At 47.0% G+C, this 27,290-nt stretch overlaps 2 protein-coding genes across 7 annotated transcripts in view; both read right to left on the minus strand.

Annotated features, from left to right (window-relative positions):
- Window positions 1-1,521: 1,521 nt before the first annotated feature.
- Window positions 1,522-27,176, minus strand: Znf280b (zinc finger protein 280B). 6 transcript variants are annotated; one of them, XM_050143057.1, is made up of 3 exons: window positions 13,271-13,424; window positions 12,522-12,732; window positions 1,522-6,015 (listed from the first exon to the last, which is right to left on the minus strand). In XM_050143057.1, exon 3 carries the CDS (start codon window positions 5,946-5,948, stop codon window positions 4,392-4,394), a length of 1,557 nt encoding a protein of 518 aa, XP_049999014.1. In that variant the 5' UTR covers window positions 5,949-6,015; window positions 12,522-12,732; window positions 13,271-13,424; the 3' UTR covers window positions 1,522-4,391. The 6 variants fall into 6 exon arrangements, 4 of the variants coding, with proteins under 4 accessions (XP_049999014.1, XP_049999020.1, XP_049999029.1 ...); XM_050143063.1 differs by lacking the exon at window positions 13,271-13,424 and adding an exon at window positions 13,129-13,251; XM_050143072.1 differs by lacking the exon at window positions 13,271-13,424 and adding an exon at window positions 13,074-13,124.
- LOC126502194 (sodium/glucose cotransporter 1-like) overlaps window positions 20,965-27,290 on the minus strand; it is a 35,540-nt gene continuing 29,214 nt past the window's right edge. Inside the window, exons 12-14 of the mRNA XM_050143045.1 lie at window positions 27,030-27,245; window positions 24,152-24,254; window positions 20,965-21,290 (exon numbers count right to left, since the gene is read on the minus strand). Of these exons, the coding sequence (XP_049999002.1) occupies window positions 20,965-21,290; window positions 24,152-24,254; window positions 27,030-27,245 (645 nt within the window). The remainder of the gene's footprint in view (window positions 21,291-24,151; window positions 24,255-27,029; window positions 27,246-27,290) is intronic.

Genomic DNA, 27,290 nt, shown 5'->3' on the forward strand with positions numbered 1-27,290 from the left:
AATCTTTTGAGTTAACATGTGCTTTTAAAAGTGTTAAAAGTGAAAGGACCCAGCCAGAAGCCTAATAGGCTGCTTGGTCTTCTCTTGGAGAACAGGCCTCCGTTTCAGTTTCCTGAGACTGAACAAGCAGTTTCTGAAAGAGCAGCGAAAAAAGGACAATCCCCAACACCCCCACAACGAAGAGGAGGCCTGGCACGTGCAGTACCAGACGAGGTCTGAGCCATAGTCAGCAACTCAAGGACAAGGCCTGGGACTTGTCCAAACCTGCTCAGAAATGGAAAACCGGAGATCTCACCAGCCCAACCGGCCCTGGCCAATTAGAGCGCAATATATGACTGCCACCTGCGTGAGCCAATTCCAGACAAAATGACCTCACTGCCTTAGGACCTCCCTTCTAGGCTTAAAAGGAGCCTGCGAGCTCCTCTCAGGTCGGCCCCAGCATGCTGGAATAAAGGCTCTCGCTGATTGCGAAGGCGGACGGGGTGGTGGTCTTTTGTGGGACTTCTCCAGGACCCTAACATTAAGAGTTAAAAACATTTAAAAGTTGTGCATCAAAATACTTGGGATTCTGGCAAAGCTCTAAATAGAGATAAACAAAAAATCTTACATTCTTGTCAGAACAGGGTCTAGGAATGGAGTCGTGTGAGAATTCTGAGTGCTTGTGAGAACAGTCCCAGAAAGTAAGAGTCCTGTGGCCTGTTTCTTCAAAACCGAATTGTTCTTCAGATGTCTCCATGCGCCTCCCGGGAGTAGCAGCATGAGCTTCCTTCCGACTACTCTGTTGTTGTTTGCTTCCTGCTATTCAACTGAATGGTCAACCCATCCTTCCTATACCACAGATGGCCTGTCCTTGTGACTGTCACGTTCTTAATCCTCAGAGGATCGATTGTCTGGGGCTCTGAATAAAGTTGGCTACCGCTTGAGACTTGAATCCACTTCGTTTATCGGCTCCATCCTCCCAACCCTAGTTCTAGAGGGTGACAAATCTTCACTGAAACAGAGACTAAAGCTTTGGAGACGGCACAGAAAAAGCATGATCCCCCAAGGAAGCAACTAAATATGACAAAAAGTAAACTACCTGGGGGCTGTCCAATAAAATCCAATCATGTGATCTTTAAAGATTCTAAAATGGAAACTGAACTTCTTTAAGCAATGTACTCATGACCCCTAGACAGCAAGTCTCATTAAAACCAAGAACATCATGTCAGTAAGATGGCTCAGTAGGTAAAAGCCTACTGGTCTGAGTCCAATTGCTGGACCCCAGAGTAGAAGGAGAACCGACCCCAAAAATTGTCCTCTGAACTCATACATGTGTAGTGACATACACGCTCATAGCCCTACACACAAATCATAAGCACAACAATAATAAAAATCCTTATTTTCAGTAAGCCTATTAACTCTACTGAGCATGTCATTTCGAAGTTCTAACCATTGAGATAATAAATGAGGAAGACACAAAAGTTAGCGAAAATACACAGTGTTCAAAGCTAAAAAGAAAGACAATAAAGCAAAAGGTTTTCACAAAAATGCTTTATTTCTCTAGTTGCTATTTCTTATAAATAACTTTGGCAACATTAACAAAATAACTTTTATTTGAAAAAAGAAGCAACAGACTTCACAGAGTAACAAAATAGTAATCTTGACAGCTATTTAAGACCTGTGTAAACAAAACAAAGTGACATTGCTTTAAAAATAGATGAGCTCTCCATATAGAACGGAAAGCTCCAACACTCGGCTCACTATGCTTCTTTGTGTTATAGGCACGGAAATGGACTTAAGCTAGCTCACTTCGAAGACAGAACCAAAGCTCCTGCTAATGGTTTATTCCTGAAGTTCTGTGACTAGGAAACTTAGCTAGATTGCAGAGGGAAGAGAGATGCAGCGAGAGGTAAGTTGCCTTCAAAAAGAAGGGATAAACAGGACTTCAAAAGCGGGTGGGGGGAGGAGTTTCTAGTCCTCTAAAAATCTCGACGACAATAAACCACGCGTGAGGTAGCAAGCCATGCAGGCCTCGGGGAGAGCACTGAGGAAGCCCGTGCAGTCTTTGCATGGGGAAGAAATGGGAATCTGAGGAACAAGGCCAATACAATGGGTCAGAATAGTGCAGCAGCGGGGAGACTGGGAAGGGGCAGCAGATGGGAGCCAGGCCGGAGCCCTGGGGCCTCCTTTAGCAGTAAACAACAATCCATACTCCTTAGGAGCATGCTGAAGTGAAACAGCAAACGACAGCCAAGGTGCTGGAGACACTAAGCACTCGCCAAAGACAGGTCTGAGGTGGTTCTTCTTTTCTACCGCAGACAGCACACAAGTCTGCAGATTCATTCAAGCACAGTAGGACAAACAACCCTTTCCACATTTAAAGGAAAGGGACAGGGAAAAATGTTAGTGTGCCTTGGCCCAAGAAAACTCATTCAAAGGGCCTATCAAAATAGTCAAGACGCAGACCACAATCAATCCGCGGGTCAAGCACGAGCAAATATGACACCAAAAGATGTGAGCAACCGCTCATCTCCCTCAATCTTAACAGGGATGCGGGGCCTGGTGATGGCCTCTTCCCAGGTTTCCATGAAATCGAAGGAAACTTCACTAGACTGAGGAGGGAAAAGGAACTAGGGGCTTCTAAGGTACCCATCCCCACTGCCCCTTTCTTCTTTTTGGCTCTAAGGGGCAGGGTCTTGCTGTGTAGTTAGTTTGGCCAGGAACTTGCTGAACAGCCCAGGCTGACCCTTCTGCCCCAGGCTCCCGAGAGCAGGTGCCACCAGTGTGTGCTACCACACCCAGCAAGGTACTTCTAAAGAAAAAGAGGAGCCTCGGGAGAATTTTCCAGACCCACGTGGATAACCAGCGTGCACCCAGACTCCTTGGCTGATGAAAAGCAGCAGCTGGGCACCTGGGCTAGACATGGAGGAACAGCAGGCAGCTCCGGTCCAGGCTCGAGGAGAGAGCCCTGATAACTTCTACAGAAACAGCTAACACTACTGCAGAGGACCAGTCCTTGGAGGGTGCCCTACTTGTTCCTCCTCGTGACCAGCTGAGTCATGATACATTAGACGGGAGAAAGCAAGTCTTCGTTTAGGACGTATCTTGCACACCCAAGTGCTTCAAGTAAGACCCAAGCAATATTAGCGTGATCAACTGGGAAATTATGCATACAACAAGGGAACGCACGTCATTATAATCACTCAAATATGAGGCAAGACACAAACTGGGACTAGGGATCTAGTTCAGAGGCAGAGCCCTTGCCTGGTACACGTAAGGCCCTGGGTTTAATCCCTAGCACCAAGTGGGGGCAAAAAAGCACCACATCACCACACTCACGCTTCACATAGTCAGTAACCATGAGCTACACGTACACTGAAAACTGTAGTGAAAAGGCCACCGGGGCTCACTGAGTCCTGGTCGCCCTGGGGTATTTCTTTGTGCTACGTCCAGTATCACTGGGCAAGTCCCTACTACAGTTGAGAACTAAACTTTACTTCAGTCCAGGGCACAAACTGGACAGATGCCATTTTTCTGAACCTTTTAAATTAAAACTAAAGTTCAATACACTTCAAACAACAAAGGCCAAGGCTTCTTTCCCCGGGAAAAAGACAATGCACTTTACTGCTCTGGCCAGCTCATTCTTCAAACGCAGCTAATCAGACAGGAGAAGAGAGGGCATGAATCTCACTACCCTCAAGTATCAAGCGACAGGAAGTCCGTGGACACTGGTTCCCATTCTTGCTACGTCAGGTGGCACTAAGGATACACAGCATGTTTTTAATGTTCGCAGGGGCCTTTTACAAAACGTGGGCATTTTACAATAGCCTGGCCTCCTTGGATCTTCTCTTCGGTAAAGACATTCGGACAGTACTCTATCTTTGGCTCCAAGACTGGAATGAACATATGCCCATCCACTTACCCATGCTAAACCTCTCCCTCCTGCAGCAAGCATTAACTATCTATATATAGATCTTCAAGGAGAGGTGGGGCCGTGTGAGCCCCACAAACTCCAAACTTTTAGGTAGAAGAGCTCTCAAGCTTAGGAGTTACATAAAAATACAAACGAATAGGTTTAGCTTGTTTCCCATTCACGAGGATACAGGCATAAGCACCGTCCTTGTGCTGAGCCAAACAATCTTAAAGCAGATGTATTTTAAATACCACTCACTGTTCATTCACTAAATACTGTAGGTCAGAGAATGGAGTGATAGAGAACTTGCTTATTATTTGGGAGGCCCTGGATCCAGTCCCAGCACTAAAACAGAACAAAATAAACCCTCACAAAATAAAAACAAACCAACAAAAACCCTGCATTATCACAATTTTTTTTAAAAAAAAAAGTTCACTTATGAATAACAAATGTATAGCTTGGACTCTCATCTCTAGGAAGGGTTTGGGGTTGACTTAGATCAGTGGGGCCTTTTTGAAGGTCTACCTTGAGATCCGGGGGAAGATGGTTCCCAGTCAATTGTGCTCACAGTGATTGACGCTACTTTCCCAGATTCTGACTGCACAGGCTCCGCAGACACCTGAATGACAACCTTGGTATCAGGAGGCAGCCCTTCTAGCTGCTGAGGCTTCTGAAACGTTTGGTGACACCACGTCTTATGCTCCATTTTCTCCTTAAAGGTTAAAAACTGCAGCCGACACTTGGAACACTGGTGACCGCTTCTTTCCCAGTGGCCCCTGTAGTGACTCATGTACGGCGTGGCAGTTTTGAAGATCTTAAAACAAAACGGACACAGTAGGTTCTTAGTGTTGACATGGCACTTCCTAAAATGCGTCTCCACGTCGGCAAAGGCGGACGACCTGTAGTTACAGATCTGGCACACGTAGGGCATCTCCCCGGGCTTATGATTGTCCTTCATGTGCTGTAACAGAACGTGGTCTGTCTCAAACGACAGGTCACAGATTCTGCAGACCGTAGTGGGGTCGGGGGCAGTGTGCACACGGTCAACGTGACACTCCAGCTGGAAGGGGGAGGGGAACTGGCGGTGGCAGTGCTGGCAGGTGGTGTGGGTCTCCCAGCCGTCGTTCCCTTGCCTCTCGAGTTCCAAGTGATGTTTGGCATGATTCATAAACTTGATGTTTTTTAGCGCTTTCAAGCACTCGGGGCACTTGAAGGTCGTGTGAGTCTTCTGCTCTGGCTTCCCATCTCCTCTATGCTGTCCATAATAAAAGTCACTAAGTAACAAGGTCAAACTTCCCTTCCTGGGATCCAAGGTCTCTAGACCGGCTAGACTTGAAAAGCCCACTCCTGCTGGTCCTTTCTCCTGGCGAGGGTGTACGTTAGAAGGACTGACGCGGAGGACTGGAAGGGGGGCTCCATTCACAATGTGGTTAAGAGATCTGGGAACATCTCTGGAGCATGGACTCGGCTGGGGACTCAGGGTACGGGAAGTACCCGAAGGAGATGATGCTGATGAATGGTCTTCTTCAATTTCAATAACTTCAGGCCTCTGCGGATTTGTGCCATTGGCGGCAGAAGAACGGCACTTCGATATATAAGGGCTCTCATTTAAGTCTCCTGCTGAAAGTGCTGCCCTTCCTGGACGCAGTTTCAAGCTGGAGGTTACCTCTGAGGAGCTGTCAGGCACAACCTGTGGTGAATTACTTCTACAGTCAGGTTCGGACAAAGGGTCAATAATAATAGGACTATCTGTTGACCTTGACTCAGTCGGAGACTCTGGCAAGATGATCACCGTGTCCGAGCTGGGGACTGCAGGACCTGAGGGCTGCTGTCTTAGAGGAGGAGGAGTTGTCAGGCAGTTCCGTTTTCTTTTCAACCGTGAACCTGGGGTGACCCTGTTCAAAATGTTCGAATTAGCAGGTTTTGAACTTGAACTCGTTCCAACGAAGATCAGTTCGGGGTCGTCACGCCCATGCTCAACCCCTACAAAGATCAGCTCGTCCTCGTCGTGGGCTTGACTGGGCTCCTCGCTGCACAGCACGTATGGCTGCTCCATTTCTAACGTTTCGGTTCCTGACGGGTGTGGGCACAAGTGCCAGTGCCTCCTCTATCCACACTGGCACCTGAGAACAAACACATCACACATCAGTGAGCACAGAAGGACTCACCCTCATGGAAGACTGAGGTGGCTATCAACGCTAAGACGCTCATTCAGTGCCATTACCATTCTGCCCTCCCCAGCCAGTCACACTAGAGGACTTTCTAGGGCTTCACGCAATCCTATCGCACCCTTAAGGCCCCTGCAGCACGTTCATTAACAGTGAACTGGAGCTACGCCAGTCCCTCCAGTCCATCATGAACACTGAGTATCTCAAGGACTAACCGGCTCACTCCTACCGGCCTTGAAATGAACCACACTCAGACAGAGCAAAAGCAGAACACACTCCTACGCCATGAAAAGGCTCTGGAGACTGAACTCAGGCTGTCACACTTGGCACCAGTGTGCACTGCACCTGCTGAGCCATCTCACCAGGCCCAGCATAACCTTGCCTATAAAAATTAAACTAGCATCTAATATATATCTTGCATGACATTTTTAATTTGAATATTAGTATCTAACTTGTAACATACCACTTGTTCCTATAAACACCTTGGAAGTTCTGTTAAGCATAATAATAAAAATTATCTGCCCTTTTCCTCATTACTCTATTTACATGTTTTATTTTCCCAATGCTGGTAATATACATGTCAAGCACAAAGAAAACAGTGACGGCATGAAACTCAGTCTGGTGTGTGATACACAGCATGGTTCACAACGACAATTTAAGATCAAGGAAATACACACACACACAAACACACACGCTTCCTGCCATAACAATATGGACTGAACCTCTGAACTGTAAGCCACCCCCAGTCAAATGTTTCCTTTATAAGAGTTGCCATGGTTATATTGTCTCTTCACAGCCATAGAAATCCTGACTAAGAAAACAAACAAAAATCTAAACCAGAATGACCACATTCTTTTGGGTAGAACAAATATCAGAAGGTAAATTGAGAAGTAATATGGCTATCAGGCTTCTGTAGCCCCCAAAAAATTTATTTTATTGAGGGTTTTCACAAAGCCATTTGACACGATTCCTGAATTCTAGTTTAGATGATATGAGTCTATTACAGAAGAGATCCTAATGACTCCACCAGATAAATCTTCAGAACTAATAAGCACTTTTAGCTAAGGGGCAGGATACAAGAGAAAGATTTTAAAAAAAATCAATATGCTTCCTATAATACCAATGACAAACACACTGAGAAAGAAACCAAGAAAACAATTCCACTCAAAATCACCTCCAAATGAACCAAGAACCTTGGAATAAACCTAATCAAGACGTGCATGAACTCTAGAGACCTCAACAATGGACATTTTAAAACAATGAAGAAAGAAATTGAGGAAGACATTAGAAAATAAATGATCAGGGATCAGAAAAGTCAGTGTCACGAAAATGCCCATCCTACCAAAAGCAATCTACAGATTCAATGCAATCCCCATCGAAACCCCCTGAAATTCTTCAAAGACACAAAAAAATAATCTTTAGTATCATAAGACCCAGAGAGACAAAGTAACCCTAAGCAAAAACAATACTTATAGAGGTATCAACATCCCTTATTTCAAGTTTTACTACAAAGCCACAGTGGTAAGAATAGCACGAGAACCAAACAGAAACAGGTGTCAATCAATGGAATCAAACAGAGGACACAGACACGAGATCATACAACTTCAACCACCTGACCTTTGACAAGCACTGGAGAAAAGACAGCATCTTCAATTCACAGTACTGAGAAAACGGGAGATTTCTGTGTAGAAGAATGAAACGGATCCCTCTCTTGCACCATGGACAATAAATTCTGTGTGGGCCAAGGACTAACACAAGATCTGAAACTACTAGATGGAAATGCAGAGTTCATTTCAAGACATAAATGTAGGTGCCAACTTTCTGGATACAGCACGTTTATGTCTGAACACCTGATTTCAGCTCATAAGTCAGTTTTACATCCAGTTTAAGAGTTAACAACTGGAGGTATCCGGGATGCCTTCCCTTCACAGCTACAGGTATAGCCTGAGTCCCGACAGTCAGGACACCTATCTACCAGGCCTGAACCAGTCTTCAGGCCAGTCCCAGCCCATCCAGAAAATGTAGGTAATAACTTTCTAAGACTCAAATCACATGCAAAATAAGAGCAATAATTGACAAATGGGATCTCATGGAAATAAAAAGCCTCTGCACAGCAAAAGAACTTGCCAGTTGAGTGAATGGGAGAAAATCTCTGCTAGCTATATATTTGACAGGATTATTATCTAAACTACATAAAGAACGCGAGAAACTAAACATCAAGAACACAATCAAATAGCAGACTATGGAACTGAACAGAAAGTTCACGAAAAAATACAAATGGCTAATCTTTTTTTTAGTTCAGCATCATTGCTAATCAGAGAAATATATATTAAAACTACTTTGAGATCCCATTTCACCCCAGTCATAAGAAGACAAATGACAACAAATACTGGCAAGAATGTCATTTAGAGGAATGTTTATCCACTGTTGGGGGGGGGGGGGAACGACTATTAATTGGTGCAGCCATTACAGAAATCAGCACAAAGGTTTCCCAAAAAGCTAAAAAACGGAACTTCCACAATGTCCTGGTTAATTCCAATCATCGAAACAACCAAGAGACCCCTGGGAAGAGGGGGTTGCAAGTGAGGGATTGGCAAGAGCAGACTCACCTGCTAACAGCACTGTGGATAGTGCTATTCTCCGGCAGATGCTCCTGGGTTACAGAAGAAAGCTAACTGGCTAAATGTAAACTGGGGAGTGCCACGAGATGCCGTTCACCCATGGTTTCTACTTCACTTCCTCCTTGAGTTCCCTCCCCCATGATGGACTGTAACCTGGAAGTGGAAGGTAAAGTGCCTGTCCAGGTACCGTATCTCACTACAGAGACACCTGCACGTCCATGCTTACTGCTGCTCTATCCCTACAGCTAGGAAATGGATCCGCCTAGACATCAACTGACAGATGAATGAATAACAGAACTGTGGTATATACATCGATGGGATTTTATTCAGCTGTAAATACACACAAAATGATGAAATTTTCAGGAAAATGGATAGAATCGAAAAATACACTGAGCGAGGTAACCCAGGCCCAAACAGACAACCAGCACTGGTTTCTCTCCTTTATGGATATGTTTTGAATTTTTAGTAGTGCATGGAATTTGAAGCCATCAGGAGGCTATGAAGATCACATGAGACGGGGGGTGGGGGAGGACAGAAGGCTTTACCCAGAGGCTGAAGGCAGAGGAATGCAGAACTGTTATAAATCTGGAGGAGGGGATACCAAGAGCTAAAGCTTTCAGGATAATGGTACAGAGTGGAGGATGTGGCGGGATGTTCATTACAACTAAGGACATACGGAAAAACCTTGTGGAAACATACTGCCCCAGAAGCTAACTTAAATACATTAGTTTAGTAGGGTGGAGAGATGGCTCAGAGGTTAAGAGCACTGGCTGTTCTTCCAGAGGTCCTGAGTTCAATTCTCAGCAGCCACATGATGGCTAACAGCCATCTAGAGTGAGATCTGGGGCCCTCTTCTCGCCTGCAGACACACATGCAGGTAGAACACTATATACATAATAAATGAACCTTTACATATACACACACACACAGAGGTTTACGTTAAGTTTAAACAGGCACCTTACAACATGGGTGAACAATACTTCCTCTAAAAAACATGGGTTATTGTTGAGTTTTCTGTCCTGCCCAGTTCCCGCAGTTATTAAGTCCCAAAGAAATCATACAGAGGTATACATTAGTTATAAACTGATTAGCCCATTAGCTCAGGCTTCTTATTAACTCTTATTTATTTATTTATTTATTTATTTATTTATTTAGTATGTATTCAGTGTTCTGCCTGAATCTCTGCAGGCCAGAAGAGGGCACCAAGTCTCATTACAGATGGTTGTGAGCCACTGTGTGGTTGCCGGGAATTGAACTCAGGACCTTTGGAAGAGCAGGCAAAGCTCTTAACCACTGAGCCATCTCTCCAGCCCCCTTCTTATTAACTCTTATATCTTATATTAGCCCATCATTTTTGTCTATACTAGCCACGTGGCTTGGTATCTTATTCAGCGAGGCAGTCACATCTTACTTCTTCTGTGGCTGGGTCAGGATTGCAGAAAAAGCTTTCCTCTTCCCAGAATTCTCATCACTCCACCTCTACTTCCTGTCTGGTTGTCCCACCTATGCTTCCTGCCTGGCTACTGGCCAATCAGCGTTTATTTAAAATATAATGGACAGAATACAGACCATTGTCCCACACTGTCTTGCCCTGTCACACCATCATGAGTACATTCCCGTAACAATACACTCAAAGAAAACAGTATCTGGGACTAAACCTAAACAAAGAAATGAAAAACATCTGTAATAAAAAACTTTAACCTCTGAAAAAATAAATAAAGACACTAGAAAATAGAATGGAAAGACATCCCATGTTCATGGATGAATTATTCAGAGTTAATATCCTGAAAATGACTATCTTACCAAAGCTATTTACAGAGCCAATACAATCTCAAAATTCCCATCTCATTCTTCACAAAAATAGGGAAAAAATATCTTAAAATTAATATAGAACCACAAAAGACACCATATAGCCAAAACAATCCTGAATAAAAAGAACAGGGCTGGAGAGCCTACTATACCAGATCTTAAGAAATATCACATGTCAGGCATGGCGGCACATGACTTTAATCCCAGCGCTCAGGAGGCAGAGGCAGGCAGACCTCTATAAGCCTATCCTAGGGGTCGTAGGACAGCCAGGACTATATATAGAGACCCTGTCTCAAAACAAAAGGTATTATAGAACCACAGTAATGAAAACAGAAACAGACAAGTAGACCTCTGGGACAAAACTGAATTCCCTTTAGCCACTTAGTATCTGACAAAAATGCCAAATATAAACTGAAGAGAAGAAACCAACTTTGACAAACAGTACTTGGGAAATTGGAAGTCCATATGCAAAGAATGAAGTTAGATCCATATCTAAACCCTGTACACAAACTAACTCCAGGGGACTTCAAATGGACAAAGCTCTGAATATAAAACACTGAAACTACTAGAAAAAAAACCAGGCAGTCTCCTACAGGATCTAGTGTAGGAAAGGACGCTCTGGACAGGACTTCATTTGTCCAGAATAAGGCCAATAACTGACAAGTGTGAAAACTAAAAAGCTTTTGCACAATCAAGCAAAGAGGAAGCCCACACAATGGGCAAGAACCTTTGCCAGCTCTACATCTGACAGAGGATTCCCTTAGAAAATGTATAGAACCCAAAAAGCATGAAGTTAAAAAAAAATGAAACATTCAAAAAATGAGCTTGGGACCTGAACGGAGATGTCTCAACCAAATAAAAACAAAAGTTCACTGTCTCTAGCTATTAAGAAAATGCAAACAGGGGCTGGAGAGATGGCTCAGAGGTTGAGAGCACTGACTGCTCTTCCAGAGGTCCAGAGTTCAATTCCCAGCAACCACATGGTGGCTCACAACCATCTGTAACGAGATCTTGTGCCCTCTTCTGGCATGCAAGCATACATGGAAGGAATGTTGTATACATAATAAATAAATAGATCTAAAAAAGAAAAACAAGAAAATGCAAGCAAAACCAAGTGTTAAAGTTCATTTTATTGCAGTCAGATGGGTGAGGATCAACAAACAGCCAACAACTTCTGGAGAGCGTGCAGAGAGTCCTCATTCAGGGTTGGTGGGACTGGACACTAACTGAGCCACTCTGGAGATCAGTGTGGAGAACTCTCCAAATGCTAAGAAGATAGCTTTGGCTCCAGACAGACCGCTCTTGGGCACATGCCCAAAGGACAGTCTACTTCACACTTGTTCAGTCACGTCCTTCAGCTGATAAGTGGATAATGAAAATATCACACACACAGAGATAGATAAACCCCAGAGAAAATAGAAACTAAAAGTCTCCCAACCAAAAGAAGTCCAAGCCCGGATGAATTTAAGGCAGACTCTTCCTGACTGACTTTCTTTCTTTCTTTCTTTCTTTCTTTCTTTCTTTCTTTCTTTCTTTCTTTCTTTCTTCCTTTCTTCCTTTCTTTTTTATCAAACTTTCAAAGAATTAATGGCAATATTACCCAGACATCCATGAAGTTTCCCTAACCACCTCAACATGACCTCAACCAGAACAGCACCCAAAGACTTGCAGAAGAGAGAAAGCTCCGTGAGGCCTACAGTCAGCAAAAGAATACCGAGAATGGGGGAGGTCTTCCTCAGGGAAGAACACCAAATGGTCAGACCTGAAAACATACATATAAGTAACAATACACAGACCTGTATTTATAGATTTAGGTGTGCCTGTGTCTATATGTCATACATACATACATGTAACAACAAATAAAGAAAGGTAAGGTTTTAAGGCAGGATCCTTCTTGTGGTATGTTGCCTATTTCTGATCTACCCCACCCAGCGTCCTCCCGTTTCCATGAATCCAGGCATTCCTCCCTCATTTGTGATTTACCATTCATCCCCGGAACTCTTCCCAGAGCATCCTAACAGCGACACTTACGTGCACATCCGAAATTGGTTTGGTGGCTAAGGAGACGGCCAGTGTGGTAAGGAGAGTGACCAGGAAGAGGAAGAAGCCGAAATAGAGGTGATGGAGGCCACAGATGAGAGTGAGGCACGCGCGGCCTCCCTCACAGGTCGGGGGTCCATAGAAAAACTCAGCCAGCAGCCGAAAGGAAGCACAGTCAAGTGAATACGCAAACAAGATGGTGCTGTATGGGAAAGAGACAAATAAATGGATTTTAAAATGCTTTAAAAGCCTCAAAGGGCCTGTGGATCTCCAAACTGGGAGTGGGGCTCAGTTTATAAAACTAGCTTACAGTTTGTTTACTGACTTAGCTACCTAGTTTTCTGAACCGGTCTCACTATGTGGTCCTTCCACCGCCTCCCTTAGAGTGGCCGGGATTGCCGGGAGCCGCCACCGCGCCCTGTAACAGGTCTCCTGCCTTCAGGATTTAACCTCAGCGATGGGGAAGGCATTTATGGGGAGCAGGCCCAGCCCTAGGATGGGAGGAGGGGAAGAGATCGTAGGAGAGGGGACGCGGGGACTCACGCCTGTTCCAGGGGCTGCCAGGCGGGATTCCCGGGGGGGGGGGGGGCCGGCCTACCCGCGCGCGCGCTTCCTTCCCCGGCGCACGCAGAAGGCCCTCCACCGAGCGTCCCAGCCCGGGATCTGGTGGCCCGCCCCTCCCGGTCGCCCCGGCGGAGGTCAGGAGGACCACACCCCTGCCATTACGTCCGGCCGATTACCTGAGCCTCCCGGATCCGCCTTGGCCCGCAAGGCGTTGCTCGGGAAGCCCCGCAGCACGACCGGCCGAGCCCGCCGCACAAGCGGCAGAGCCCAGGCCGCCACACACACACTGGCCCACGGCGACCTGTGATTGGCTGCCAAGGGTGGACGCGAGGTCAAGTCGTTGGGCTCCAGGCGTAGCGCCGATCTGATTGGTCGCGAGGCCCCTGGGAGCGTTCTCCCACTCTGGCACCCCTAGTGGCTACAGCGGGCCAAGGGCCCAAACTGAGATGGACAAGGCAGTGATAGACACTCCTGGCCCTGTGAGACTTGAAAGTCAAACCCAGCTCTTTCATTCCAGCACTTGGGGGGCCGAGGCAGGAAGATTGCGAATTAGATTTAGACGTGGCCACATAGTGACAGCCTGCCTCAAAAAAGAAAGAGGTGGGGGTGAATAGATACGAGACAAAGAAAAAAAAAATAATAACTGCAGGTAGCCAGGGCCTGGGGCCAGAGACGCCTTCCAGTCCCTTAGGAAATAGTCTGCCACCTGTAATACAGCTCTGATAATCCTCAACTGTGTATCTTTTGCAGAAACACACTCGCCGGCTCTCGCTCTTAGATGATGACCAAGCTACCGAGCTTGAAACCCATCCCCCTTAAAGCTGCCTCTGGGACTAATCCAGCTAAGCCTGCCACTGTTTTAATCCAACTGGAAGCAAACTCAGAACAGATGTCGCTTTTTAAAAACTGGTCTGGGGAGAAAAAAAAAATCAAAAGACGAATATCTTTTGGTAGCATGCAAAATTTATATGAAAATTCAAATTTCAGTATTCATAAGGAACACAACACGGTCAATTTTTCCCTGTTGCCTGCGCTTGTTTTCTTACTACAACAGAAAAGTTTATTAGTTACCAGAATTTTTTTTCTCTTCTTTTTTCATATTATTTTTATTGATTATTTGAAAATTTCACATCATGAACACCCGAATACAGTCACTTCCCAGTCCTCCCAGGTCTGACCCCCCCACACACACACTCTTGTGACTCCCCCACCAAAAAAAGAAGAAAAAAATAAGACCAATTTGTGTTGCCCACATACTTATGGGACCATAGCCAAACTCCCAAAGATCAGCCTTATAAGGAAAATGGAGTCCTTCTCCTTCTGCACCCTCCCCTCAAGCCATAACCCCTGGAGGGCGATATACTTCAGCAACCTTATCACAGTTTTTTTTTTTTTCCAGACAGGGTTTCTTTGTGGCTTTGGAGCCTGTCCTGGCACTAGCTCTGTAGACCAGGCTGGTCTCGAACTCACAGAGATCCGCCTGCCTCTGCCTCCCGCGTGCTGGGATTAAAGGCGTGCACCACAGAGTTCTCCTTAATAGCTTTTGTAGTGGGGAGGCTGCTTGTTCCTTCCTTTCCGGCTGCTCCGCCCCAAAATAATCACACAGAAATTATTTAAAACACTACTTGGCCAATTACTTAAGTGTATTGCTAGCTAGCTCTTACATCTAGAATTAACCCATCTCCATTATTTTATATTTTACCACAAGGCTCGTGGTCTACTGCAATGTTCTGACGGTGTCTGTCCCCTGGAGGCTCCATGGCTTCTCTCTGACTCCGCCCTTCTTCCTCCCAGCATTCAGCTTAGTTTTCCCTGCCTAGCTAAATTCTGCCCTGCTATTGGTCCAAAGCAGTTTCTTTATTCATTAATGGTCATCACAGCACACAGAGGGACTCCCACATCGAGCTTTGGCTAAGCTGTTACTCTGTGGGGGAGAGGTTGGCATGGAAAGCTGTGTTTGTCCCTCTTTCTCAACTGTGAGTCTGCAGTCATGGATACCATGGCAAAAGTAGCTTCCTTGCCAATATAGAGTCACCTGGAGCATGGATCATGGACTTACACATGGTTTCTGGCAACAGCACAGACAACGGGCATCCACATGGATGAACAAACTTATGGGTTTTTATTTTATTTTATTTTATTTTTTTCGAAATCAGGTTTCTCTGTAGCTTTGGAGCCTGTCCTGGAACTAGCTCTTGTAGACCAGGCTGGCCTGAAACTCAGAGATCCGCCTGCCCCTGCCTCCTGAGTGCTGGGATTAAAGGCGTGCACCACCACCACACCAGGCTTAAAAAAACTTTTTTCTATCTGGCCCTTTAAAAATTTGGGCCAGTGAGATGGCTCCCTAAGTAACCAAGCACTCACTGCCTAGACCTCACAACCTGAACTCTGTCCCTAGATTTCACAGCGGAAGTAGAAAACCAGCTCTCAGAAATTATCCTCTGTCAGGCATGGTGCTACGTGCCTTTAACCCTGTGCCTCGGGAGGCTACAGCAAACAGACATCTGGGTTCAAGGGCAGCCTGGTCTACTGAGAGTTCCAGGTCAGCCAAGGCTACACAGTGACATACCATCTAAATTTTTTTTGTTTTAATAAGAGGGAAAAAAATAGTTTTCCTCTGACCTCCATACACACACCATGGCATTCATGAACACACACACACACACACACACACACTCATATATGCATACACATATACATGCACATATCAAATGTCTACCATCATAAGGAAAATATTTTTTTCAAAAGGGAAAAGTTTGCCCATTCTCAGTTTATTGGCAGCTCTTGATGTGCCAATGTGTATATGGTGTGATTGTATTATATGTTTGTATGTGTGCGCACATACGCATACATGCGAAGACCAGAGGTCAATGTCTTTCTAAGTCATTCTATAAGTTTTTTGTCTATTTTTTCTTTTTTTTTTTGTTTGTCTTTCGAGACAGATCTCAATGTAGCTCTGACTGCCCTGGAACTCACTCTGTAGACCAGGCTGGCCTCAAACTCACAGAGATCCTCCTGCCTCTGCCTTCTCACTGATGGAATTAAAGGTGTGCACAACTGTGCTCTGTTAAATAGAATCCAAACGCTATGTAATTTTATATAAGATACTTAAGTTTCAATGGATTCTGATGTACTCAAGGGACACTGGAATCTCGAGCTCACCCGTGCTTGATCCAGGAATCCCCACTCCTCTCTCCAAACCCCTCCCTCTCAGAGAATCTCCAACAAAAAGAAAAGCCGCCAAAAGCCCAGTTTCATATTCTTGGTGACCACTGCAGTGGCAGGGGCCCCTCCCCGGAAGTTGCCCAGGGCCCAGCCCCCACCTAAAGCATAATAATGGAGCACAAATCCAGCTTGTGGCAGACACACTATCACCTCCATGCCTACAGGATATTTAAGCTCCCTCCTTTAGTTCAGCCAAGAGATTTTCTCCTGCAGCTTCTCCCTCCTGCCTGAATGCCTGGGGGCTGGAGAACTCACTGGAAGTTGCTTTGGTCAAAATAAACCTGTCCTTTTACTTTTTCAATTTGGCTTGATCTGGCTTACTGTGTCAGTGGAGAAACTTACTCTGGGGTACAGAAAACCTATTAAAATACTGGAAGGCTCTTGAGAGTTGCTGGCCCTTAGTCAATGATGGAAACCTGAAATTGCTGGGTTTTTTTTTCTTTTTTCAAAACGGGGTTTCTCAATAACTTTGGAGCCTGTCCTGGAACTAGCTCTTGTAGACCAGGCTGGCCTTGAACTCACAGAGATCCACTTGCCTCTGCCCCCGAGTGAACTGTTGGGTTTTCTATTACCAAAAGAATCAGCAGCAGCAACACCAGGGTAAATCTACTCTGGAAAGAGGGAAAGCCAAGTAGACAGATGGTGACCCATCTTCCGCCCCACTGCGACAGGGCAAGACAGTCCCAATGTTCCTCCATCAAGTGCATTTGATAAGGCCATTTCGGGTTTAAATAGAATTGGATCTCCTTGATGGAGAATCCCATTGAAAAATTAATCAGCTCGATTCTAGTATCCTGGCTTTGCTAGGGTTTTATTGCCGTGAAGAGACACCATGATCACAGAAACTCTGACAGAGGAAAACACTTGCTCGGGGCTGACTTACTGTTCAGAGGTTTAGTCCATCATCATCACGGTGGGAATAATAGCGGCACACAAGCAGATATGATGCTGGAGAGGTAGCTGACAGTTCTACATCTGGATCCCCAGGCAGCAGGAAGTGACAGTGGCACCCAGGTCAGGCTTGAGCTTCTGAGACCTCAAAGCCCAACCCCCTAATGACACACTTCCTCCAACAAAGCCAAACCTACTGTAACAAGGCCACACCTCTTACTAGGGCCACCCCCTACAGATCTGTGAGGGCCATTTTCATTCAAAGCACCACAGATTCCAAAGTCAAAATTCCCTAGGTTCTGTTAAACTGCCTGCTGTGTGCAGAACCCCTTCCAGCTAACCGCTTATCTCTGTCAAATTGCTTGCCCCAAAGCCTGTCCCCTGTAGCTGCTAAGTAATAGGCCAGAAAATGCTTTCTGCTTCAAAATTCCTGTGCTCTGAACATTCGGGGCTTCACTTAGGTCCCAAATATTTGAGCATAGTCCTAGGCAGCTGGAATAGAGACTTCCAGCTGGCTATAGACAATGTCTGAGCAGTCATCTCTGCTGGGCTCCCCATAACAATGTGTTGGTATATATGACCCAAGGGTAGACTAGGAATGGATCTGGGAAAATGCTTATTGATGATAGTGTTACTAAACCATTTAGTAAGTTTCTTGTTGCAGGGGGCGACAGTAGCAAAGGAAGAATTAAATAATTTAATTGCTAATGAAAGACCCGGATAAATCCGGACCCCTCCAGCAGAAAGAATAGAGCCAAAAATCTAGCAGGGAGAGAAGAACCAAAAATCTAGGCTAGCTGCTTCAGTGACTCTGTTCCAGGAACTAGCTGACCATAAAGAAAAGTTAGATTAAAATCTTGAGTATAATCTTGAGAAACGGGGAGTTAGCCCTTTGTGTTATCACTGGTATTTTCAGAATTTTCCAATGATGCCCTCCCAGCTGGGCGGTGGTGGTGCACGCCTTTAATCCCAGCACTTGGGAGGCAGAGGCAGGCGGATCTCTGTGAGTTGAGACCAGCCCGGTCTACAGAGCTAGTTCCAGGACAGGCTCCAAAACCACAGAGAAACCCTGTCTCGGAAAAAAAAAAAAAAAAAAAAAAGAACCAATGATGCCCTCCCTACCCCCTTTGGGTTGTGGTTTCTTCCCCTAAATACCTCCTCTCCCAGCTACTCTACCCCTGCGTGGGAAATGAGTTTTGGCCCCTGCACCCTGGTTCCTGTCAATAAACCTCGTGTGATTACAGCAAGGACAGTCTCTCATGAGTTCCTGGGGGGGGGGGGTCATGTTATCCTGAGACTTGAGCGAGAGTCTCCCCACTCCGAGGGTCTTTCACTAAGAGATGAATCTCAGCAAAAATCTCAGGAATGTGGGGAGTTGGGGACAACGAGTTGGGTGGGGGGACTTAGCTTCTTTTGATTATCTTGAACAGCCTGCAGAAGATCCTCTAAACCCTCAGGATTGTTGTAAATTCACATCAAGATGAGATGTGTGTATGTGTGTGTGTGTGTCTTTCCCCCTTTTTTGCTTTAAGACCAAAGGAATTTTATGGCTAGCTTCTATAACAAAGATGTTTTTCCTTAAGTACAGTCAGAAGAAGAAAAAAAGAAAAAGAAAACTTGCTCAAGAAAAACTAAAAATCAAAGATAAAGAAGCAAGGTGAGAGGAAGAGAAGGGTTGGAAGATATTTTAGGCTTTACTTTTAGTTGACAAACTCTAAAATTAATTTTTTAGTTTCGCCTCTAACTTAACTCATATATTACTTTTGAAGAGCTTTTTATTATGTATTACAACTTTATCAGTTTGAGCTTGTTTTCACAGTTTACATTTTAATTAAAGCAAGATGTCTGTGAACGAAAAAAAATACTTCATTGCCTAGGGGTTTATTAAGCACTCCGGATAAATAAATTTGGATATGGTTATGTCTAGATCTCCCTGTTTTTTCCCAAACGGGTTAATGATATCACACCCAAAGCCCCTAGACTACCCAGGGCAGATTATCTCTAAACATTTTGGAAACTTTCCCGTATGTATACATTTGTTTCCCCTGAAAAGTTCCCTGTCTGTGCTAACTAGGGAATGTGTATTTCCGATCAAATCAACTTTCTCAGCTTTCACCCTAAAACAACTGCACCCCTTGGATCTCTACTTATCCCACATGCTTATGCAAATGCAGCAGATCTCAAGAGGCTGGATGACCAGATCCCTCATCTGTGTCTTCCCAGGGTAGCCTATACAGTTCCTTGAGTCCGGATCGGGGTGTTTTCGCTGGGTTTCTCTATGAGGAGGTTCAGTGTCATGGGGTATTTCCATGACACCTCTTCAAGTGCCTCTTTTCATTCTCGTTTTTGTTTTCCAAGACAGGGTTTCTCTGCATAGCCCTGGCTGTCTGAGAACTTGCTTTGTAGGCCAGGCTGGCCTCAAACTTACAGAGATCTGTCTGCCTCTGCTTCCCAAGTTCTAGGATTAATGGTGTGAGCCACAATACCACTTACAATACAAAAAAAAAAAAAAATAGAAATGCCTTCAAGTTCCCAAAAATAATAAAATTCTGATACCAGGCTGAACAGCCAGAATCTAAATTGCCTAAAGATCTGAAAGCAAACAAGCAACAAAATCAAATGTCTAGACCAAAATGCTTTCCGTGCAAATGAAACAGATAATGTTAATCACACTGGGTGAGAATAAGACCGAAAAGGTCTCCACCAACTCAATAATCAGAATCAGACCAAATCAAACTAAATTAGAAAAAGCCCAGGTTTAATGGATACCGATGTTCCCAGGGGTCCATCCAGCGCCCCAGGGAGGACACAGAGAATGAAGACCAGAAAACCTCATGTTAGTTCTCTGGGGTACAATGTAAATACCCCATGAGAGTGGTCTTGAACATTCTCTGGAGAGGGATCGTCTTTTGGTGGGCTGTCTTGGAAGTGGAGTCTGGACTGAGGCAACTCCCAGGGGAGGGAGCTTGGGATGGAACTTCCACCCAAACATTTTAGACTCTTTGGAGGTTTAGGAAATTCCTGTAGTGACATATAGCCCAGGAGTGTTTGGATGAACTAAAACTGTTGGCTAAAAATAATCTCACCCATAGGCCTCTCTTCTACAGTCAGACTTGGAGCATGACTAGAGAGAGCTCCTAGGGAAGGGGCGTGCCCTCTCTCTGTCCTTTGGAATCAGTGAAGCAGAAGCTGACTGAAGGTAAATGGTATGAGGCCAGGTCTCTTAGAACAGCCCTTGACCCACTGAAGGAGGCAGCTGGCCTGCCTGAGTGGTCATCAGCACTGACCTAAAACCCCTGTGGGCAAAAGCCCGCAGCAAGGATGGGCCTGGACTTGCGCCATTGCTGCCATTTCAGCAGGGCTGTGCCTTCAGGATAAGCAGAGAGCAAAGCATACGGAGTAGGGACAGGAAAGAGGTGCCGACATTTTGATATAAGCAAAGTGTGTGTGTGAAAACTCAAAACCATCAGAGATAAAAATCAAACATTAAATTCAAAGGAAATCCAGCGCTTATGCAGTAGAGTCGTTTAGAGAACATGACTCGCCTACGAGAGGAGCAGATGTTTCCAGCTGCATAGTTTGTATGCCTCTGTCTCTTGTCCACACCTGCCCCGCAGCTGTTCATGCTTGATGGCCACACCGAGAGCTTATTTCCACTGGTGTGGTCCTTGGCCCCAGACTATCAGGTCTCTAAAGGGGACGTTTTAGCCCTTCATGATGATGCTGTCTGGGAAAGGCAGCAGCTCCGAAGTCATCAAGCATAGTAGACGTGAACAAACATCAGAAGCGCAAACAACAGGATCCTGCTGGCATCCACGACTCTCTTCCAGAAGGGGCTCTCTGGTATGTCACTCCAGTCTTTCATCTTCTCTTGGTGTTCCTCGCTCTTCCTAGCTGCCATTCTCCTGGCCAGAATCCCCAAGTTGGCGGACGTGTCACTGGACCCCATCTGCTCCCAGGTTGCCTTTCTCTTCTCCTCGGTGGTATTCTCAGGGCCTATCTTGGTTTTTGCCTGTGCGTCAAGACCACAGAACAAGTCCCAGAACTTCCAGAAGCAGGTATTGGTCTCCCCAAACATGCCTAGAAGAAAGGGAGAAGGTCAAGGGGACAAGCAGGTTCTAATTCAGAAGGTAGGACTTGATGGGGAGGCCCACCTCAGCAGAATGAAGTTCTTTGGACATCTTATATGAAAGCCCATTGTCACCCTATCCAAGGACAGTTCTCAGAGAAAACAGCTAAAATAGAGGGTGAAAAGGGGCTTAGGAGGCCTTGAGGAGGCGGAAAGCTCAGAGTTGTGCCCACATGGTCTTGATTAGGGAGCCTGCGTGTTACAGAAAAGTAACTCGCTATGTTACCTATGTCAATACGCTGTTACAATGGCCGGTCTAGGGCAGGCGGTAGCTGCGCCTCTGGGTAAGCCCTCCTGTGATGTCATTATGTTTTGGAGCACACAGGAAATCCTGTGATTCCTGGAAGCAGACATCATTCTCTTCCATGACATCTGGGGCGTGTCTTCTCCAGGAAGCTCCAGTCCTCGGCTTGGCCGGCAGAGCATCTGCAGCTACCTGGGCCCTGGAGGAGCATCCTATGGCCGTCCTGAAGGGGAGCCTAGTAACTTCAGAAGGCCGCTATTCCTTTCTCTAGGACTCCCAACTGGAGCTGTACATTACCCCAGTGTCTGTCTGCACTGATGGTGCAGGCTGGCCCCTCAGAGCCTGTGCTGGCCACGATCAGTACCGTGTTAAGCTCTATCCCACTATTCTGAACCCAGGCACTGCCTAGAATGTGACCTTCCAGTTACGCCTGGGGATAGAACAGCTCCATTTCAGTCACAGCTGGATCCCAGCTGCTGTGCTGTGACAGCCGAGGTCTCATCACTGAACAGCTTCTGAGTCTCCCATGTCACCTGCCTCCTGTTCTCTGCAGCTGGGGCTGGAGAAGCTCGGGGACAGTGGAACTGTCAGTCAGAGATAGAGAGGTCTCCATTACAAGGTGAAAGACACCTGTAGCCAGGGAGGACCAGTCAGGGACATGGTTATCTCATACTGTGGCTGAGAGTCCTGATCACCAGCCGCGCTGTGGCTTCTGCTCTTAAAGGCTCGTGGTATTGCTTCATCACGCAGTGCCCAGGAGCGCACGGGCTGCAGGGAGAGGCACTGGAGACGTGCGAGAAAGTCAACTAGGAATTCAACCTCAGCCCAAGGCACCTAGCAGTGAGGCTGTATGGTGAGCCCCCGACTGTCTGGGGCTGAGAGCGAGAGCACACATTTTGAGGCAGCGTGCATCCTGGCTCTCTCCCTGACTGGTTGGTTCCCTGACTGTCTCGCCAGCTCTAAGATGGGACTTATTCCAGCTTGCTTCTGTTGCTATGATAACATACTGACCAAAGAAACTTGGGGGAGGAAAGGGTTTGCTTCTGCTTATAGGTTACAGTCCGTTATTGAGGGGAGTCAGGGCGGCGGTTCAAGGCAGGAGCATCAATCAGGAGCCATAGAGGGATGCTGCTTACTTGTTTGCTCCCAGCCTCACATTCAGACACGGTACCCAACCCAGGACCACCGGCCCAGGGGTGATGCTGCCCAACAGTGACCTTGGTCTTCCCATGTCAATCAATAATCCAAAAACTGCCCCCAGAGACACGTACACAGGCCAGTCCGATCTCAGAGAACAGTCTGAGTTGAGGTTCTCTCTTTCCGGGTGGCTCTGGGTTGTAGCAAGTCAATAGGTGGAGCTGACCGTTGATAAGCACACTTGCCCCAGATAAGTGTATTCTGATGGACTCTGGCACCAAGGCCAGTTCCAGCCCCTTAGGAAAAGAAAGCCACCAGCAGCAGGAATGGGGAGGATCTTGAAACATGGGGCGTTGTGCCCAGCACAACTGACTGCCATCCCATAGAAGTCCGCAGGCCAGCCTCTCAGGACTCTGAACCTCCCCAGCAGAAATGAGCAGGAGACCGGGAGTTCTACCTCCTCCCAGCCTGACCTACTCTCTACTTTCTTTACTCCCACAGCCTCATAGCCTGGAGCTACTCTCTGTCCCAGACTCAAGCCTAACCTCATCACATCTTCATCCCTATCTGTGGCAGTGGCTTTGAGAAGCTCAAACCATCAGACTCACTCCTGGATCCTGTGGACCTGCAGGCTCTTTTTCTGATGCTATTTGACGAAAATCTCACTCTCAGCACCCCCCGCCCCATCTCTGCTTCCTTGGACTGAAACTTAGCTCTGTCACCCAGATATACATCCAGGAGGGGAAGTGCTCTCTCTCTCCCTCTCTCCCTTCTCCATCCTTCCCTCCTTCCCTCCCTCCCTCCTTGCCCTTCTCAGGAGCCTCTGGTTTGGAATCCTGTACTATTGCCCTTCTTTTTCACACTCTGCTTCCCCTTGAGCACCGCGAGCCCATTTGCTCTGTCTGTGGAGCAGAACCCGAGGGCTGGTTCCTGAGACTTCACCTTCACTCATCACCCTTGCTGTGAAGTGTTTCTAGAAGGCCAGACATTCTTGGGTTCCTTCCCCCTTGCCTGTGCCTCCTCATCACCTGGCTTTCCCCTTACTTTGGCCTAATTTCTTTCTTCTTTTCCCTCCCGTCTAGGATCTACCTGGCCTCATAAACTCCTTGGGCGAACAAGCCCAGGAAGCATTTTAGGGGGAAGAAAGCGAGCGCTTCTGTCTGAAAGAATGTTTCTAAGGCTAAGAATGGGGTAGGGGGTGCTTGGGGCAACTGATCCAGCTTCAGGGTCCACCCAGGACAGCTTCCCACAGCTGTGAGTGATCTTGGTGGGTTAGGAGGTGCTGGGGGAGCTGACCCGGCTTCAGGATCCACCCAGGACAGCTTCCCACAGCTGTGAGTGATCTTGGTGGGTTAGGAGGTGCTGGGGGAGCTGACCCGGCTTCAGAATCCACCCAGGATGGCTTCTCACAGGGTGGATGGTCTTCCCTACCTTGCTGGAATGTGGAACTGGGGAAGACCTTCCATCTCATCTCCTTTCCTAAAGTCACCCTCCTCTGTTGGCTGTTGCGTAAACTCCAGCAGAGACCATGGAGCTGAGGGTAGAGAGAGCAGGTGTCACCATGGGACCTTGGCCTGCAATCGTGTATCACCACAATCTACAGGCAGGAGCCATGTCCCAGGAGGCTGAAGAGGGAGATGCTGGCTAGACATTAACAGAAGGTGGAAGTTAGGTCCGAGGGGACATGACGGGAGTAGGGAAGCCTGGGTTTACGCTTTGGATCAGGTTGTATGTGATTGCATGGTCTTAGTTAGCGCTGTAGCACAACCTGTCAGTGTTCTTCAACCTAATTCAAAGTTGGAGAAATGAGTTCAGGGCTCTCCCTGTTGGGAGGAGGGCCAGGAACATGCATTTCTCACACCTGGAGGATAGAAGAAGTAACCCACCACTTTTCTTTTTTTCTTGAGATAGGGTTTCTCTGTGTAGCTTTAGCTGTCTTGGAACTTGCTCTGTGGACCAGGCTGGCCTTGAACTTACAGAGATTCACCTGCCTTTGCCTCCCAAGTGTTGGGATTAAAGGTGTGTGCCACCACCATCTGACACTGATGAATTTTTATTTGATGTGCATTGATGTCTGCGTGTTTTATGTGCACGGATGTTTTGCCAGCATGTATGTACATGTGAGGGTGTCAGATCCCCTGGAACTGGAGTTATAGACAGCTGCCATGTAGGTGGTGGGAACTGAACCTGGGTCCTCTGGAAGAGGAGACAAGCGCTTTTAACCACTGAGCCATCTCTCCAACCCCTACCCACCGCTTCTGGTCCGCCTCTTCCAGCAGTGTGGAAGAGTGCTGACATCTCGCTGAACAGGGCGTCATGAAATATCGGAGCCGCTGTCATCTCAGCTCTCCTTTGGACACTCTCCCATAGAGGGCAGGAACACAAGCTAGGAGAGCTGGATCCCCCCCGCCTGGCCCCAAGAAAGAGCTTACCTGCTCAAGTTCAATACAGTATCTTCACACGCCCAAGGAGCGCTCCCTTTCCTTTCCTAACCATTTCTTTGAAGAATATTTTTGGTGGGCTGGAGGCATCGCTCATTGTTAAGACCACCTGGTTAGCATGCACAAAGCCCTGGGTGTGATCCCCAACACCACGTATTTGGCACGGTGACCTGATGAAACTCTATGTGCACATTTCACTTCCCCAGCAACCCTGCAGCCTCTTGTGAAGGAGGCTCTGGGTGTGGGGAGGGGCTTGTCCTCAATCCTGTGCAGTATCTTTGGGCTCCTGAGCTCGTCTGAGTTGAAGGCAGAGTGCCAACTCTCCAGGTTATGTGATCAGAGGTCCTGTGTTGGGAGGGTTCAGGCCAAGGCAGGGCTCTTCATCACTGACCCTCTCAGGTCCCTCCCCACTAGAGAGTTCAACAGGGTTCACCAAGCCTGTGGGGCAGACAGGAGAGACGCTCAGAACATACTAAGCTGACAGACTGAGGAATGGACATGAGGACAGAAAAGAATGCCAACAAGATGAAGGAGGAAGAGCCCGGGGATAGCAAATGGCCACCGCGGCACCTGCTGGCTCACTGATGATGCAGGGATGCGGGCATCCTGGCCTTCTACATGGGCTGTCCCTCTTCCGAGTGGGCTGCGTGTGGAAGAAGAGAGAATGTGTACAATGGAGAAGTGGGGGAGACTGGCGACACCCGAGGCTTCCAGCCTTCCAGAGAGGCTCAGCTTGGGTTTTTTGTTTTGTTTTGGGGCTTGGGTTTGTTTAGTTTTGTTTTTAAATAGGTTTTTGCTAAGTAACCTGCCTTGGAATTTGCTACTCACCCCACTGCCCCAACTTGCAATACCTCCACCTCCATCGCCTCTAACTCGACTTTTGATAGTAGCGTTCACCCTTTTGTTCAGACTTGATGGAGGAAGGTCATTGGTTAATTATAATAAACCAACTGCTTGGCCTCATAGCTTAGAGCATTGGTGGGAGGAGTAAACAGAATAGGATGCTGGGCGGAAGAGGAAGTGAGGTCAGACTCTGCTCTGCTCCCGGAGAGACCCAACAGCTCTGCTCTCTGGAGCAGAGACGCCAGGATGGACGGAGGCTAGAATCTTCCCGGTAAGCGCACCTGGGGTGCTTACACACATCATTAGAAATGGGCTAGTCCAGGTGCGAGAATTAGCCTGTAAGGGCTAGAGTTCATGGGCCAAGCAGTTCTTAAATGAATACAGTTTGTGTGTTGTTATTTCGGGCATGAGCTAGCCAAGCGGCCGGGGTGTTGGGGACGCAGCCCCGCCGCCGCTCCTTATTTCAACACAGACTAGGTAAAGCTGCAAGCAAGGCATCCCCATCCCCATCTGTGCTGCTCCCCCTGATTGTCAGGTAGGTGCCTGGGACCCCCCACTCCTGCCAACACCAATTCCTTGTTGTGCTAGGGTGTCAAACAAAATGGATGACAAAGTAGAGCCCGTTCCGGCTTTGGAACCTAATAAGGACACTCAGTAGTTTCATTATCTTAGACAAGTATTTAACTTCTCTGATCCCAAGCTCTCTAATAAATAGATAAAACAGATGGCTGGCACTTGCCTGCTGGGGGAGTAGGAAAGGGCTTGAAGCCTAGCTCTCAAACTAAGAGGTGTACAATGATGAATTGTTGCTTATTATCCTGTTGGTGGTGCTGGGACATCAAGCAAGCACTCGACCCCAGCCTCTCAGGTTTTAAGGCAGGATCCTTCTTGTGGTATGTTGCCTATTTCTGATCTACCCCACCCAGCGTCCTCCCGTTTCCATGAATCCAGGCATTCCTCCCTCATTTGTGATTTACCATTCATCCCCGGAACTCTTCCCAGAGCATCCTAACAGCGACACTTACGTGCACATCCGAAATTGGTTTGGTGGCTAAGGAGACGGCCAGTGTGGTAAGGAGAGTGACCAGGAAGAGGAAGAAGCCGAAATAGAGGTGATGGAGGCCACAGATGAGAGTGGGGCACGCGCGGCCTCCCTCACAGGTCGGGGGTCCATAGAAAAACTCAGCCAGCAGCCGAAAGGCTCCGATGGCGGTTCCCAAAACCAGCCCCCAGAAGGCACCCTGCCAAAGAATCCAGACAAGAGTTACAGGGGCAGAGGGAGATAA

This window comes from Alexandromys fortis, unplaced genomic scaffold (genome assembly GCF_014885135.2).
Source record: "Alexandromys fortis isolate MF-2015 unplaced genomic scaffold, M_Fortis_MF-2015_v1.1 scaffold_9, whole genome shotgun sequence".
NCBI classification, from domain to species: Eukaryota; Metazoa; Chordata; class Mammalia; order Rodentia; family Cricetidae; genus Alexandromys; species Alexandromys fortis.